Source organism: Cyrtonyx montezumae, unplaced genomic scaffold (genome assembly GCF_038088225.1).
Source record: "Cyrtonyx montezumae isolate F1298 unplaced genomic scaffold, pur_monq_1.0 scaffold_1, whole genome shotgun sequence".
Taxonomy (NCBI): Eukaryota; Metazoa; Chordata; class Aves; order Galliformes; family Odontophoridae; genus Cyrtonyx; species Cyrtonyx montezumae.
The window spans coordinates 26,473,284-26,491,915 of NW_027071825.1; the positions used below are offsets into that span (position 1 = coordinate 26,473,284).

Genomic DNA, 18,632 nt, shown 5'->3' on the forward strand with positions numbered 1-18,632 from the left:
AAGACCTCATCATGGTTATGTTTAAGCTGGTTATAATTAATACTGTATTGATGTAAGAAATTGTAACTCTTTGAAAGAAATAATGTGAATATAAAACAAACAGAAAACAAAAGATCAAGAAGAAAAAAAAGGTTACCAATATTGTAAAGACAGTAATTTTCCATAGAACTTTATGAAAGCTCATAAATTTGATACAGCAGTGCCAAGTCTGAGCTTCTGGAGAGGACATTTTCCTTTTTCTCTCATCTGTCCTTCACCTTGATTCCATTTTGTCTGAAATTTTGTAGTTCTGCTCCTAAATTGTAGCTCTCTGTCTTTAAGTAATGATTCGTGCTTTAGCAAAGGGCATGGGGATCAGCTACCTAAGCAGCCTGTCAGGACTCAATCAGCCTTACTGGGCTTTGCCTTCTGTTCATGCACTTGAGAATTATACTTGGCTTCAGAATTACCTGAAGGATTTGTACCTTGATTTGAGGTGGGGAATGCATACTAGAGATTGCATACTGGCTGCTGAATTCATTCAAGTGAGATTATGTCTCAAGTGTGGAAAGGCATTATCTGAATATAAGCTGACTAACAAAGCGTGTTCATTTTTTCATGGTGCACACTGTGAATTGGAAAAAAAAAGCCCAACAACAAAAAACCACACCTATAAGCATATAAAAATGTTCAAAATTGAAAGTGTCTATAAGCAGCCTGCTTCACAGCCATGCTTAAGCTCAGTAGGACATTTTAAGTAGCATCAGTACAAAAAAAAGATCAGTCTGCACAAAAAAGAATAAATGCAGAGAAAGGAAGACATCTTCCCAGGGCAACTGAGGTGCTGAGACGAATAGCCCTTCCCTCTACTCTTTAGAATTGTTATTTTTGCCCTAATGTTGCCTTAATATGGAGGTTAGGAAATTGTTGTAATCCTAAAAACTGCTGGTTATGTCAAGATTACACTGCAGATTTTGCATAGCTCTTCAAAGTTTCAAATTTTCTTACTCAGTCACCTGATCCTGGGAATTTAGATAGTCCTACAACACCCTCTTCCTTTGTTTCTGGAGTGAAGGGTACAGATATCTTATTTAAGAGTTCAAGTACCCATATGTGTACGGGGAGTTCAGATAGCAAAATTCAGTCCTATATGAAGAACAGTTGAAATGGTTTCCATAGGAACTAAAAACAGTCAGTGGAAGATGCTAGGTGGCATGAAAATAATTCTGATAAATAAATATGGATCGTTTGTGAGTACAGATAATACTTTTAAGATTACATCACTGAATTCCAGCCTCTAGTCAGGTATGCAGTTTCTCACAGGGCTTTAATCTGGTATTAAGAATTTGTAAGTCATTGGTCGTGAGTGCTCTGAAGGTAAAGGGAGACTTTTCCCCAGAGCCATCATTTTCTGAGTGAGGTAAATAGATCAAGAAAGTAATATGCATTTAATAAGATAATACTAATGCTTGACATTGATACTGCAGTAAGCAGCACTGATCATGAAACTCCTGCCAGATATATAAATCTAGCATTAATTTTCATTACTAATACCATCTGCAGTTTGTCTTTCTATTGCTGAGTGTTTGACTGCATAGAGTTAATGTCAAAAAACAGCCGAATAGACAAAATTTGAGCAGGGCCAATTTTTCTTAAACTTCTTGATAATATCAGCTCTAGCTGTAAGCAGCCTTGTGAAAATCACTGCATTATGTGTGGATTTGGGTTTCTCAGTCCTTCTGCCAGCAGAGGCCGATTGTGTTGCAGAGGGAATGTAATTACTCGTCAAGTTGAGAGTGTTTGTGTTAGTGCCCTGCTTACTTTCCCAGTGACAAGTCTGCTTTCCTTTGCTGTCAATCAAAAGCACCACAGAATGGTAGCAGCTAGCAACATGGGAAAAGGCATTAATGCACTGAATGGAAGTGCCATAGTAAGCAGTCTGAAAGAGATCCAAGCAAGCCCTCTATACACCTGTAAATGGTCCTTTAATATAAATGCTGTTGCCTTATCTACCAAAATGTAAATAAGGGAGACCTGGAAGTGTATGTAGACAGTTTGTGTATTTATAAACTGTAGATATAATGGGTGATATGTATGCCTGAGGACATCAGGGCTAATTTTGTGTCTATTCCTTGTCACTTGTATTTCTTACACTGTAAGAAATCCTTAGCAAGACAGAAGGAATATTAAGGCTTCAGACTAGCAGTTCATCTAGTTGTTCTGTAGTTATCCACCTCCAGTCCTCAACGTTCCCTCACTACATCTCTAAAACCTTTGTGAGCCCATCCTACACCATGTTTCTTTTCCTTGTACTCTATTTAGGTTGAAAACTCCTCAACACAAAGCCTCTTGAGGAAGATAGTCATCTTCTCTACTGGCAGTGTCTTCATGTTTGTTCTATTGTCACTTTCATTATAAACAAAATAGAATGTGCAGTAACATTGATAGGATACTCTACCAATCAAACCTTTTATAGCTATCACAGTGAGATGATTTTTTACAAAACCTGATTTGCAATCTTAGTATTTAATGATCTTCCCTGAGCCTAACTAGTTAAAACTGGAACCTCAAAACTTGTACAACTTTTTACGAGGTAAAAATCAGCAATTTATTCTGCATGTAAGTACAAGATTTCATACAGTCGTATCAAGTGAAGGACAGCAAGTTGCCATAACTAGCATTTTCTTCTGTAATAAGTAAAGAACAGCACTGCACTTTTTTTGCAGCTTGTGCATCAGTCTCTGTGCAGGTAGCTCTCTAGAAATAAGAAAGCTGATTGTATTTCAGTACAGTTCTACATTTCAAACCCCGTATAACAGAAGAACCATTTCACAGCTATATATAAGCATGTAGTACGTGTGGTTTCTCTTCTGTATCCCTTTAGGTAGATACATGTTAATTTTAGCAATCAGGAAATCAAAAGGCCCTAAAATGAGTTGGACTGTATTTACTTGATTAAAAATTGCATTGTATTAAGGAAGCTCTTCTGAATGGGAAGATTTTCATTCTCCCCTTTCTCAGCAGAATGAGATTGGGTATCTAGAAACATTATACACAGTTTAGTAGAAGTAATATGTTCTTTTTGCATCAAAACTTGTCCCTTCAGATTATGATTTATAGCTGATTACTCTTCCTCTCAGGAGGAGGTTATTAACACAGTTCCACATCCATGATTTTCTTTGGCAGCTAATGTGCTGGTGTAGCTAGGACAATGAACAAAAAAAATTGACCTATGTATGTTTTGAAAAACAAATAAAACCACAGAAAGATAGGGAAAAAAAAAAGGACTGAAAAGGACCTACATGGAATATTATTTTTATATAAGGGCATTTCTTGAACACTAACAGGCTTAGAGCTCTGACCACTCTGATGAAATATTATAAATATTTTATTGCATAATATACATGATATATGTAATACATAATTTCTATATTATATCTGTACTATGTAATGCAACATCTGGTCATTTACATTTATACATCAGTGACATAACAATTACACATTATCATATAAAATACAAAAAATAATTTATTTAAAACCAACATGATACTACATTTTTAGAGCATGTCATGACAGAAAGTATTTTGTGTCTACATTAAAACAGAGGGTTTGCTTAAATAAGTTTATTTTGTTTTCAATTATTATTAAAATGTGAGGGAGAAAAAAAAAGCACATTAAACTCAGTTTTTTTTTTCTTAGTATATGAGGTATGGACACAGAATTGAGTTTTGTATTCTTTAATTAAAATCATTACTCTTCAGCAGAAAATTCTTGCTTTGGTGTAATAACTCTGGATTTACTTAATGGAAAAACATGACCGATTATTTCTCTTTATATTACAGAAACATCTATAGGCACCCAAACTTATAATCCAAATAGGCAAAAAAAAAAATTAAGATCACCATCAAAAGAGAAGAGCAATATTTGTTGTGTATAGTCATGTTCATACAGAAAGGTGGTAAGCCAGAAACAGGACTTGGATTTTCTCTAAGCCTACCTCCATAATTATAGCTATAACTAGTTTTGCAGGAATGGAAAGAGAATTTCTATTTATTGATTGATTTTATTTTATTTTATGGTATTTATATCTGGGAATAAGAACACTGAAAGCAGGAATAGGGTATGTAGTCAGTATGAAAGCTGGATACTGTGATGATCTTGTATTAGTTCTATGGATCTAATATGGCCTTGTTTTCTGCTACTGTCTATTACTGAGGTCAATTTTGCTTGTATTAAAGAGACTGAATTCCAGAAAGCCACTTAATTGAAGCATGATGTTTCTGCCACTAAATTTCTTCTCATACTCAAATCTACCCCTCTCCACTACTATAACTTTGGATGCTTTTTTCAATACAAGCTTTTTGTTTTACTTCAGTTTGGTTTTAGTGTGGTTTCAAGACCACATTGACTTCATCGATTACTCTTTCATATTACTTTTTTTTACCTCAGTAACTACCTGGAAACTTCCAGTTCTGAAATGATCTTCTGTCTCTGAACTTTCTGTTGTATCCGTCTTTTGAATAAGACTGCAAGAACTTGGCTGCTGCTTCCTCCTATTCTAAAAGCATTAAAAGACACTGCAAAGCACTGTGATCTTCAGTTTCTTCATTAGTTTCTTCAATAGATTAGATTCATTAGATTCTTCAATAGATCTTCATTACATTTCTTCAGTAGTTTGTGATCTGCTGCACTACATCTCAAGAATTTTCATTCAAGGCTACTTTTTATTCTAGAATTCCAGAATTTCCAATTCAAATTAATGCTGCTGGTACATTTCTCTCTATCATCTTTGAAAGGCCTTAGCAAACAGAAGAGGTATCTGAAGACTGAAGGATAGCCAATGTCTCTTCAGTTTTCATAAAGGTCAAGAAGGAGGATTCAGGAAACTACAAGCCAGTCAGTCTTACCTTACCCCCTGGAAATGTGACAGAACAACTTGTTCTGAATACCCTCTCCAAAGAACTGGAAGAGAAGAAGGTTATCAGGAGTAGTCAGCATGGATTCACCAAGGGGAAATCATGCTTAATCAATGTAATAGCCTTCTATTATGTTATGACTTGCTAGGTGGATGAGGGGATGTTGCATACCTTGACTTCAGCAAGGAGTTTGATGCCATATCCCAGAACATCCTTGTTATGAAACTTAGGAAGCGTGGGATAGATGAGTGAACAGTGAGCTGGGATGAGAACTGGCTGACTGGCAGAGCTCAGAGGGTTGATCAGTGATGCAGAGTCTGGTTGGAGGCCTGTAACTAGCAGTCTTATTCAACATTTTTGTCAACAACCTGGTTGAAGGAATAGTCTAGTCTCAGCAAATTTGATGATTATACAAAGCTAGCAGGAGTGGCTGACACACTGGAAGGCTGTGCTGCCATTCAACAAGACCTGGACAGTCTGGAAAGCTCGGCAGAGAACCTGATGAGGTTTAACAGGAGCAAATGTAAAGTATTGCATAGGGGGAGCAATAACCACATGCGTCAGTACAGGTAAGGAGATGATCTCTCAGAGATGAGCTCTGCAGAGAAGGACCATAGTGGACAACAAGTTGTCCATGAGTTATCAGTATGTCCTTGAGGTCAAGAGGGCCAGTGGTATTCTGAGATTCAGTAGAAAGCGTGACTCCTACTCTGCCCTGGTCAGGCCACATTTAGAATACTGCATCCAGTTCTGGGCTCCCTAGCAAAGACAGGGATCTCCTAGAAAGACTCCAGTGGAGGTCCACATGAATGATAGAGAGCCTGGAGCATCTCCCATATGAGGAAAGACTGAGTAACCTGGGTCTGTTCAGCTTGGGGAAAGTTAAGACTGAGAAGGGATCTGATAAATATTGAATATCTGAAGGGAGGTGGGATGCAAATGGATGAGGCCAGGCTCTTCTCAGTGGTATGGAGTGACAGGATAAGGAGTCAATAATAAGAGTTAATAACTAATATGAGGAAGAACTTCTTTATGCTAAGGGTTATGAAATACTGGAAAAGGTTGCCCAGAGAGGCTGTGGAGTGTTTTTCTACTGAGATATGCAAGACCAGTCTGGACACCTACCTCTATGACGTATTGTAGGGTACCTGCTTTAGCCAGGGGGGTTGGGACTTGATGATCTCTTGAGATCCCTTCCAACCCCTGTGAATCTGTGTGATTCTGTGATATGGTTATTGTAACGTATGGAATTTATAGCTACATCTTACACTATCTTCCAGTTGAGCTTTGGGTTCTAGGATGTATGTTTATAAGGGAATTCAGTTGGTTTTAACAACCCCTACTTTCTCACTTCCTCCTATAAATTAAGTATTCAAATTTGGTTTATGACAGCATATTCAAATGATCTGAGGAACACCTGTTGTCATAATTGCAATTGTTTCATTGCTTTATATATCTTCAGAACCAGAGTTACCCCTAAATTAACTACTTTTCCTCTTCCAACTTACATTATTAGGTGGTATATCTTTAATTTCAAAATCTAATTTTTCCCTCAATTTTGTAAATCAATGGTTCTTCCATTGATTATAATATCTATCATAGTATCTATAAGATATATCTATCTTAAAGATGGCTCAATGCAAAGCAAAGACCTGCCACTTTTTGTGCTAAAACAATGTGAAGCTGTAAATAAAGATGCAGAGCGACACTAACCATACTAATTTCAGTGTCTAAGCATTCACAAATGCACAAGGATTTTCTTTTTGTGGTCAACTCATTAATTCAATCTTATGCTAGTGCATGAAACTACATTGTGTACATTTCTAAATGTAGAAGTATTAGGTTCTTATGTTCTTATTTCATTTTTCTCTGTAAAAGTAGTGGGGGACCTACTTGCACTTTGTCTGATTTTATACTTCCTTGGTTGTCCTTGACATGGAAAATTGATTGTGTTATAATAAACTTGATTATTTTTCTAGTGTTTTAAAGATGCTTATCCATCAGAAAAATCATTAAAGCTTTCAGGTTAGTTTTGTATTGTTTTGTTTTTAATTTATTTTGATATATGCATCTGAAAAAGCCCGTTAAAGCCTAAGGATATAATCTGTGGCCTAAGATGAATTTTATAACCATCTAGCACTACAAGAACAAATACACATATTAGCAGAGATGAGTGGCCTTAAGAAACAGGAAATTTTGTATCCTCTGTATTATGATTTTTGTAACACCTTTCCTCCTCCTGTACAGTACAACTATTATTTTTCCTTGCACTTCTAATTCCTCTTTCATTCTGCTTTTTGACACAATTGATTCATTTTACAGGTATTTTCTTTGCCCCTGCTGTACTATCAATCATTATTTATGAGCTATGGATCATCATTTAGTAAAAGCTTTCAAAGCTTGTCTCTGATTTGAAGCTCTTTTAATAAGTAGCTGGAACTACCAAGCAATTTGATTCTGATTCCACCTTATCTCAGTGATCATTATGATCATAGCCATGACAAAAGAGCAATGGATATGTTATCTTAAAATGATTTCTATTATGTGTCTGTTTTTGCTTGAAGGTGCTTCAGATTAGAATTTTTTTGCTACGAGATTAAAGGAAGTGCAACATTATTGTAGATAAACCTGCAAATTTTTGTGAATAATACAAAATATACAGACTGGAAAGATCCTTGAAAAAGATTAAGCACAATAGAGCCCTTATATCCAGAAAAATCAATGAACCCTAAATATTTTTTCTAAATTAAATAACTAAAGTTCTGCACCAACTCAGAGAACAAACTCCAAATTGTTATGGTTGTGTTGTCACAACCATCATTTTACTTTAAAAAAAAAAAGAAAAAAAAATAAAATTCAAAAGTCACTGTTAAAAGCTTTGCTTTGTAGAAAGAGAATTTCAGGAATTTTTAGATGATGATCAAACTGGATGTGGCTTTGTTTAATCAACAAAACGATGACAGGAGTTTAATAAGATATTCTTAAGATGTTATGAGAGCATAGCTAGCAGCTGCCTCTCCTCAGATGAAGCTCAATCAAAGTAATCTAAATAATTAAAAATATTTTTTTCAATGTCAAATTGTTTTATTGTGTGGAATATCATGTAATTCATGATTGTTTTGTTCTACAAGGTGTGACAGGTCTATGAATTTTTCTACAGGAGCTTATTTCCTCTACTTCTCATATTGTGAACTGTCTGGAATTTAGAAGTGATTTGCATTATTGCTTTTAAAATATACTGTACCCATCATTCTTCAGCAAAAGCTGCAGAATGGTGGCACAAGGGCTGGGGGATTTGTAAAGATTACGGTGATTAAGAATGAAGAAGATGGTATTTTACTTTAATAAATCAACGTAGATTCAGTTGTTATTAATGCTAAATACAGAATTATCCTCCTGGTATTTCAAATCTTTTCCCATTTTATAGTTAGTATACATAGGTCCCAAACAAAATTAATTTTTTTTATTACCCCCATCCTCTTGTAGGAAACAATTTCAGCATATAGTAAGAATATTTTTCAAATTATCATATGTAATTAAATCATTTTTTCTGCACAGTATCACAGAATTTTAGCAAAGGTCACTTTCTAATAAGAAGCTCTTCTTTCCATTATGTACATTCAGAAATCTATTATACTCCTTCTCCACATCCCAGGATGCTCTGACATAAATATGCAGAATGTAAAAACCTTGTTTTCACCATTGGCTATAGGAGTGTACCTTTAGAAGAGCTTTAAAACAACTGGCTCAGGTGGAGCCAGCCATGAAATTGTAAGGTGTGAACTAAGAACTTCTGCACTGCTTCCATTGATGATCTTTTTGAGTTGGAATTGCAACTTTCATTGAAAATCTCACTGACATATTTAACATGAGCTGTAATCAAGTCATTGCAGGCATGTCCACCATTTGAGGAGTGGTTACAGCACTGCTTTTTGTGAGGCTGAATAAGCTAAAAACAGTCAGTCTTCTAATCAGTCATTTACTGGTCTTCTGACAACGGTCAAGTCTGCAGTTTTAACCTAACTCCCAGAATAAAAGTACATTCACATAAATACCATTATCAAATTTGGCAACAATTAATGTTCCTGTTATGAACTTCAGCAAAGAAACTAAGTAATTTGATTCTCATTTGTCCTTCCCAAGAGGTGATCCCACAAGATCAAGAATAGGACATTTTAAAGAGGCTTGTAAGTGCTTTTGCTTTTTTTGATGTTCCTGTCTTACAGATTTATACTGGACTCAATCTCCAGAGAAGAGAAAAATAGGTAATGGGTATTTTAATGCCTATACACTTCCTGTTAAATTGTCTTCATTTTTTTCACATAGCATCTGCCTCACTGAGTACTCATCATCTGCTACTGAACCATCTGATGTACAACAGATGTTAAGCACTTAGTGAGGCAGAGAGGGAGGTAAAAGTGTCATATCATGATTAAGTACTTGCTATAGCTATTACATAAGATGACCATACTGCTTTGTTCTTATGTTAAATGTTATTGTGTCTTGAATAAGAGTTATCATAAGTTTTTTTTATTTGAACTTCCAACTGCTAATCTTCCAAAAAGCTATTTTTTAAGGTAAGGCTATTGAATAAACAGCAATTAAAAAAATTAGAAAATAGTTTAAAGAATTAAGAATTACAGAGGACTTCATAAAGAGGCAATGCAGTGCAACTTCAGATAGAATTCCTTCATGTACAAAAACAGTCAAGATTTCTATTTCTCATCAGATAAGAATTTTTTAATCATCTGATTTAACATCTGTAGAATAATATCATTTTTTACCGTGGTTATCTAAATGTGAAATTAAATGTCAGGCTTTGCCCTATATATATTTTAGCTCAAAGTACGGTAGCCAACTGTTTCCTTCATTCTATGCAGCAGGAAGTTCACCCACAAAAGATCCTGATCATCTAGCCTGATTTTATTTTTAATCAAACAAGTGAAATATAATAAAATGTGATTTACTCCTTCAATTGACTGTGCTTGTTATTAAATCATAATTAAATAGAAATCTCCTTCCCAGTAAATTTTTAAAATTGGGAAAAATTATCACGCAATATGACATATATTCATATCAAAGTATATAGTCAAAACAATTAAATGGTATTAGGTGGATGTGTTGATTTAGTTGATTAGAAACTCTTTGTAGTCAAGGATGAAACTGAAACCCTAGAATAGTGAAAGGCCAGTTGAGGAGTTTTAACTGAAGAGTGTGTGGTTTCTAGTTGTATGCAATTTGCGTGGGTTATCTGTCTCATACTCTGCATAAGCAGAGGGTGGTCAATTTCCTGTAAAGACAAGCATTCATCTAAGAAGAAATCAGTAGCATTTATGCTTACTTAGAAATTTCAGCCTCTCTTGTGACTTTGTTATTGTATTTTGAAACTTTTATTTCTAGACTATATATTAATCAAGAAAAAAGTTACAGAGACATTCTAAGAAACTTTGAAGGAGCTCTAATTAATCATATAATTTGATATGTGGTAGCCTATACTATGACTGATTTATTTCGATTAAATATTACTTCAATTCAACAATAAAATTATGTCAAATCTACTATTCACTACAATAGCATTTGATAATAGCTTATCACATAATATTGTATGATCATGAAAGCATCTATACATTGAACATCACATTTTGATTTGAAGCTGATTGAAATAGGAGTATTTTTATTGTTTCGTTCTGTTTGAAACTCTAAAGTTCTACAACTCGGTGTTTGAAAAACAAGCACATCAGGCCAGTAAATTTAATTTCTCAAATCAAATAATATTGTTTACTGTCTCATTAAAAGGATAATTGGTGAGCCCTTTCAATTCTCCCCCAGATACTCATTGTATTCATTTATTTATTATTCTATGTATGCAAGTAGGAACTGCTAAGATAAGTAGCCTCTTAGCTTTCTAATTAGTCCTTCATTAACACAATGAGAATATAACTGATTAAATTGAAGAAATTAAAGGTAAAAGGACACTGGGAATGTGTACAGAATTGTTTAGTGAAGATTGGAGAAGTGTTCTAAGAACTTATTAAACCTGTAGAGAAAAAAAAAAAAGTATACTGAATTTTGAGCAAAGCCCTGAGGAGGTTGAAGTCAGAGATTCAGATCCTACCCCTATGAAACCAAACAGGAGCTTTTCCTAGTGACTGTTGTAGATCACATATATCAATGCAACTCTGGAGAAACGGAGGAGTGGAAAGGTACACTGAATCTTTATTTCAGAATTAATAAGCATTTTTGTTACTGTCTGGTGACAGACTTAGCAGTGAACTTTGAATATGGCAGAAAATGAAAGTCATGAATTAGGAGTGATAAACTCAAATTTGCATAGAGTAGCTAGACAATCAAGTACTACTTGAGTCATTTGATTTAGACAATTAAAGAATAATTAGACCTGATGTAGTAGAAAAGGGACGTCTCATGAAAGAAAAAAAAAGACATAGAAGATAGATTTTCTTTGTCTCATGCTAGGTGCACCAAGCTTCAAAAAATATTCCCACGCTACCATTAATTATTGACTAGTAGTTGATTATCTGTTTGAAGTTTTCAGTAAAACTTGTGGAGGATATTAAACTGCTCAGTGTTCAGGGATATTTTCAGTCCTTCAGACAGAGATCTCTGTTTCGTTTGCTGTCATGCACTGTAGGCCTAACAATAATATGACAGTCCATGAGAGACTTAGCCCAGCTGCAAGGTTCAACACGTAAGAGGAACTGAGGTTGTAACATATCCAAACTCCACTTCCTGTGAGCTGCCAGAGCAAACTTGGATTAAGTTGAAAAAACATAGATTACTGTTAAAATGAGCCAGACAAAGTACATGGGAACTTTGATTCTACCTTTGAAATCTATTGCTTTAATGTTCTACTCGGTTTTGGAGTTACATTTATATTGTAACAGCGCATTTGTTTGTAGAATGGATGTTCTGTTTTTATTCTGGAAAGGAGGAAACTCTCCATGCATTTTTGCCTCCTTGTAACTTACAACTAAGCACAAAGAAGCAGATTGTTTAGGCATATCATATTGTATATCCTTACATAAAAATACCAATGGACAATATGTAAAAAAGAAAAATAAAAGGGATTGAGAATAGCAGAGAAAAACCAAAATGGAAAACCTCCAAAGCACCAAACCAAAAAACAGTCTCTAGAGTCTAAAATGGTAGTACTGGTTTTTATTTTCATGGTTTTTGTTCTGTTTTTTTTTTCTCCTCATTGTGGCAACAGTAAAACAGACTCTGCAGCAGTGAAAACAAGTTCTTTAAGCTGTGTAATGTGAAAACTACTAAGAAGGAATGAAAAATGCAGACAAGGAAGGAAATAACATTTGTCTTGACTATGTCCACATAACTGTGTTTTTTTACATTCCCTTTCTGCTAGCAACTGTACCTCATTGGTCTAAATTACTGTTTTCAGTATGTTCTCACAGTGTGATTTAGTACGTCATCTATTGTTTCCTGTGAAACTAAAATGAGTTGATAAGAATAAAGTAAAACAATCATTTAATTTCATGAAAAGAACACAGCATGGTCATCCATGGCATATCCCATAGGGATATGGGAACTGTGCCCATAGCAGTGGCAGGAACTATAAGATCTTCAAGATTTCTTCTAACCAAAGCCATCCTGTGTGTCTATGATGATAGCCTTGTGTTGGAATTCATTCAGTGAATTAAGACTGAATCTGTTTTAGTGGGATCCTATTTGCTATTCCAGGTAAGCATGTTGGTTACCCCATTCTTCACAATCTATAAATCAAAGCAGTTACCACTAGAAACAAGAAGGCTTGCAGGCTTACAAAAATCTTCATAACAAAACAGCATGATGATACATATACACAGATACATACAAAGCACTTTCCTGAGCAAATGGTATGAGGAAAAGAAATTTCAACTGTATAGAACTTCAAGATGTTCATCTGAAGAAAATTACAGAAAAAAAATTACTCTTTGACAGAGATGCAGAGAAAATATATGATTAAAATGTTCCTGTTGTGCAAGTGTATAAGGGAAATTTTGTTTTTGTGATTTTGCATTGTTAAAGGGCAATTTATATATGTATTTATTTGATGGCAGATGCTGTCATCTGATTTTAGTTATATTCGCAGTGCCTTAATCTGTTACTTAAAGCACTTTTATATTTCTGGTAAAAAATTGCAAGGTTATATTTATTGTTTTCAGGTATCTTTTTATGCTAAAATATAGTATTTTAAAATTGCAGATCCTCCAACTATTGGCTCAACCGCATCCAATCCTTTCTCTACTGCAATGAAAATGGCCTTCTGGGAAGCTTTTCTGAAGAGACCCACACATGCACCTGCCCTAATGACCAGGTTGCCTGCAATGGGTTTCTTCCCTGCACAGTTGGAGATGGTTCTGCTTGTCTGAGCTGTGCTCCGGACAATCGTACCCGCTGTGGGAGCTGTAATGCTGGATACATGCTAAGCCAAGGGATTTGCAAGCCTGAAGTCGCAGAATCAACAGAGCACTACATTGGGTTTGAGACTGACCTTCAGGACCTGGAAATGAAGTATTTACTGCAGAAGACAGATCGGAGAATTGAGGTCCATGCAATTTTCATCAGCAATGACATGCGCCTCAACAACTGGTTCGATCCTTCTTGGCGCAAGCGGATGCTCCTTACTCTTAAGAGTAACAAGTACAAGTCTAGCCTGGTCCATATGATACTAGGCCTCTCTCTTCAAATCTGCCTAACTAAAAACAGCACCTTAGAGCCTGTTCTTGCTGTTTATGTCAACCCTTTTGGGGGCAGCCACTCTGAGAGCTGGTTTATGCCTGTGAATGAAAATAATTTCCCAGACTGGGAGCGGACTAAGCTGGACTTACCCCTGCAGTGTTACAATTGGACACTGACTCTGGGCAACAAGTGGAAGACATTTTTTGAAACAGTACACATCTATTTGAGGAGTCGAATAAAGTCAAATGGTCCAAATGGCAATGAGAGCATCTACTATGAACCCCTGGAATTTATTGATCCCTCAAGAAATCTGGGCTACATGAAAATAAACAACATCCAAGTGTTTGGCTACAGCATGCACTTTGACCCAGAAGCAATTCGAGACTTGATTTTGCAGCTGGACTACCCCTATACTCAGGGATCACAGGACTCTGCACTTTTGCAGCTGTTAGAGATACGTGATCGTGTAAATAAACTTTCTCCACCTGGTCAACGTCGTCTAGACCTCTTCTCTTGCTTGCTGCGTCATAGACTCAAACTGTCTACCAGTGAAGTGGTGAGAATTCAATCTGCTTTGCAGGCATTTAATGCCAAATTGCCAAACACAGTGGATTATGACACAACCAAATTATGTAGTTAACCATAAATGTGAAGCACAACACAAAACCTTGAAGGAGTTTTTACAGTGCTTTTGTGGAACAGTTTATGTTTGGAAGAGTAAATTTAAATTGTCTTTTCAATATCTGTCTTATATCAGTCAATACTGTTGGATGGCAATTTACACACATGAACTTGCTGACAATGAATATATTATACCTGCAGTTTTGGTTTATGAATGAAATAAATACTGACACCAGTCTAGAAGACATTCTACTTTTTACAATAAATTTCATTTGTAATTTTATATGTTCCGTGGCAATGCTTTTGTGCATTACATCCTCTAGAGGGAACATAGAAGGATACCAATAAAATTTTGTAGCTGAACAGTTATTAAAAAGAAATGCTGTGGGATTCTTTCTTCTTACACAAAAGCAGTAATCTTGATATACTTTCGTGTGAATTGAACACACTTTGGAGGTAAATAAAACATAGTGGCTCATCATTTTAACAGAAAACACAAAAGAATCTAAACCATAGAATATTTTATTCTTAGGATTTAGTTCTAAATTTTTATTCCGAGCAGAAGTGACAACAGTAGTGATGCTTTACTTGCTACACCTCTGAGATTTGAAAAGGCATGCCCTTTTCAAATTGCTTAACGTGACATACAGACTCTCAGAGTTGCAATATTGAGTGTTTTAAGATGGACAATGTGTGATGCACAGTAATGAAAGGTTGCATTCTCTCAACAGCAGACAGGTGAGAGGCTGTCTGTGCCACTGATCTTACTCATCTTACAAAAGAGAAAACTATCTCCAAATGTTTTCAGAAGTCTCTCTAATCCTTTGCTTTGCCTGGATATTTTGTGTATTTATAGAAAGAATAAATATTAAAGCACACGTATACATTGGCTACTCCTCCCAAGTGCACACTCTGAAATATTCATATAGAAATACCTGTTTTCAACTATTTACCTAAGCATCATCCATGCTGTCAAGATTCAAATTCAGTATAAAATATTCTCTAATGATACAACTGGTTAATCTATTAATTTATTAATGAGATCAATTAAATGCGCTTACGTGTGGATCAGAATTAGGTTCTTGGATAGTTGATGGGATGAAAATTATGGCTGGGATGGCAGAATGTGGGACTTCCAAGAAAGTTCCACTACATTATGCCAGAAGAGAATAATACAACTGTCTTTGCTATCTGTAGTCCTTGTTAGTACAAACAGAATAAAGTGAGGGAAATTTGTACAAATTCTTTTTAGTAGCACCTCCTCACGTGAAATCTGAATTCATGCCTATGGTGTTAAGGTCAACTTGTTTTTTGTTTGATTGTTTGATTTTGCTTGCAAAGGGGGAGAATTTACATATAAAACTACTATTTTATGTGCAAGGACAGAAAGATTAAAAAATCCACTCATAACTGCAGTTTTAGAATTTAATCATAGAATTAAACATCATTTAATTTCAATTAAAATAAATCTGTTAAATTTTGATTCAGTTCCTTTACAATTTAATTCTGAATCACAGCCTAATCTTAATTTAGGCTCAACTCCTTTTTTTTGTTTGTATGTAGCCCATGGTAGCACAAGGAATGCTATGTTTTGTAATTATTTGTAAGCAAAATAAAACAGAAGCTCAGAAAGACTTCAAAAATTCTAAAGCCAAGAAGGACCTCCTTTTATTTAGTGACTCCTCTCCATCCTGATTTCACCATATATTAGAAAGGATTACTATTTTACCAACACACATTTTGATAATCTCTCTTACTTCCTATACTAGGAGCTCAGCAGGACAAAAATTAGCATATTCTTCCCTAAATCAGCTTCTAGATGAATTCCTATTTGGTTTCCAATCACAGCTTTCTTTTGCTGATAAATAATGTATCTAAGCTTATTTGTCTTTGTCAAAATTCTGGCTTATGCCTTCATTGATATGATGAACCAGGCCAAACCGTGACCTTCTCAGTTATGATTCTTACTTCTGTTCTTATTATCAGATCTCTCTTTTGGTATATATTTGGCAACTGTAATAAAATATAGAAATAGACAATTTGATTTTACTAATCATTACATCTTGCAGTCTTTATAAATAATAGAAAGACTATGGTGTAACAAATTGAACAAAAATCAAGAAGTCTTATTATGCTCATAGAAACTATGAGTTACAATAGAAACGTGAGGCAGAGGTAAGTAAAACACTCACATATATTATTCCTTCAGTAAGAAAAAGTGTCACTATGTATGTTGTATTAAATCAGCTCAGATACTTTCCCCCTTTTACAAATTCCTTTCTAAAATAGCTCACTGCTGACTGTATATTCTTTCTGTTTTCAAACATTGTTATTTGATTGAGATGGAAAGATCTTCTTGAGACCTAAATGTGTTCACACAAAGAAGAATAAGCCAAAACATTCCCAAGGCATCATTTAATTACTATACAATCCATCTGGGTATAATAATCATATAATTAAATTACAATATTGTGTAAAAATACAATAATTAAATAGCAATCCAGAAGTGCATTTAACTGGGGAAAAAAAATAAAGTACTTACTGTATTTGTTGTGCTAAATTAAAAATATAATACAATTTTTTTTTAGCATACTAGTGATCAACTAGTTGCAGACATTGGAACCAGGGTGTTCAATTTACCAAAACTAGACTCCATAGACATTAAAAAAAAAAGAAAAAAAATATAAGTGAATAGCAAAAAAAAAGAAAGCAAGATTTGTCAGATTCTCAAACTACAAGCAGGTGCCAACAGTATCTCCTTCTACATACTTTTGAAATTGATGTGTTTCTGTTTTTATGAAGATGATTTCAATGTGTCTAACAGAGAACCAAAAAATTCTGGGCAAGTGGAAAGAGTAAAAATCTTGATTCACAAGAAAAAATTTGCACTAGGTTATGAACATATTTGTTGAGATCAAGGAACATATATGTACAGTCATTTCCATCCAGACATTGCATATGATTATTCCCTGCTATAGCTCAGATCTTGACTCTGTTTCTTTGCTCTTTATTTCCCATTGCATTCTCCACTGCTGTTATTATGTGCTGCTATAAACTGAAATAAAGACAAGCAAGTGCTAGCAATATATGCAATGGCATCGTGGCAACCTGCAAAAGTACTCAGAAATAGCTTCAGTGGCTATAGGTAAAGAAAAACAAATAGATATTAACACAGATTATTAGATTATGTAAAATAGATATATTTTTATAAATATATTATTACTATTATTAGATTATATAAAATAATATTATTTTTTACCTGCCTGGGTTTATTAGCTTTAAACTAGATTTGATAAAAAGCAACATGGATAAACCTCAGATTTGTCCTGGAGGAATTTGGGAGAGCTCCTCCAAGAAGGTAATGCAACTGACAGCCCAGCTGAAGTGCTTCTGCCCCAATGAACACAGCATGGGATATAAGCAGGAGGAGATGGAAAGCGTGGTGTAATTAGAAAACTATAATCTGATTGCTGTCACAAAAAACATGGTGGGACAAATTCACAAACTGGAATACTGTGATGGAGGGCTACAAGCTTTTTAGAAGGGATAAGAAGGGTATAAGGGTTGGAGGAGTTGCCCTCTGTGTTAAGAGATGGATAGACAGAAGAGCTGCCTCCAAGAAACCAGGTTGAGAGACTGTGGGTTAATATTAGAGAATAGAACAATAGAGGACATCTGGTGGTCAAGGCCTACTACAAGCTGCCTGATCCAGGGGAGCTTGTGGATGAGGCTTTCTTGCTTCTGCTACAAGAGTGTTGTACTTACAGGCTCTCATCCTCATGGGGGATTTCAAACACTTGGGTATCTGTTGGGAAAGAAATAATGCGAGCTGCAAGCAATCCTGGATATTCTTTAGTGTACTGAAGATTAATAGCTTCCTGGTCCAAGTATTGGACAGACTAACAAGAGGAAAAGCTTTATTGGACCTAGTGCTCACTAATGCAAAGGATCTCATTTAAGAGTTTAAGACTGAAGGCACTCTGGGCCATAGCAACCATGTCCTGGTTGAGTTCATGATCTCGTGGAATCTAGGCCTGGCAAAGAGTATTGTCAGGACCCTGAACTTGAGGAGAGTGAACTCCAAGCTGTTTAAGGAATTACTGGGTAAGGTCCCATGGGAAAATGTCCTTAAGGACATAGGAATGGAACAAAGATGGAAGCTCTGTAAGGACATCTTCCTGAGACTGCAAGAACTCTCCATCCCCAGCATAAGAAGTCATGATGAGGAGGTAGGAAACCAGCATGTCTGATCAATGATCTGCTAACCAAACTGAGGGAAAGGAGGGCCTGGGAAGAGTACAAAGATGCCATCTGGAAATGCAGAAATGGAATCAAGAAAGCCAAGGCATCAATTTAACTGCACTTAGTGAGGGATATTAAAAATAACAAAAAGGGATTCTACAGGTATATTGGTCAATT

At 35.3% G+C, this 18,632-nt stretch overlaps 1 protein-coding gene across 2 annotated transcripts in view; it reads left to right on the plus strand.

Moving 5' to 3' along the window:
• The window catches only part of BRINP3 (BMP/retinoic acid inducible neural specific 3), a 197,491-nt gene extending 183,041 nt beyond the window's left edge, over positions 1 to 14,450 (plus strand). For both annotated transcript variants that reach the window (XM_065746865.1, XM_065746874.1), the window contains one exon: positions 13,116 to 14,450. In XM_065746865.1, coding sequence (XP_065602937.1) covers positions 13,116 to 14,232 — 1,117 coding nt within the window. In that variant the 3' untranslated portion in view covers positions 14,233 to 14,450. The remainder of the gene's footprint in view (positions 1 to 13,115) is intronic.
• Positions 14,451 to 18,632: the final 4,182 nt, after the last annotated feature.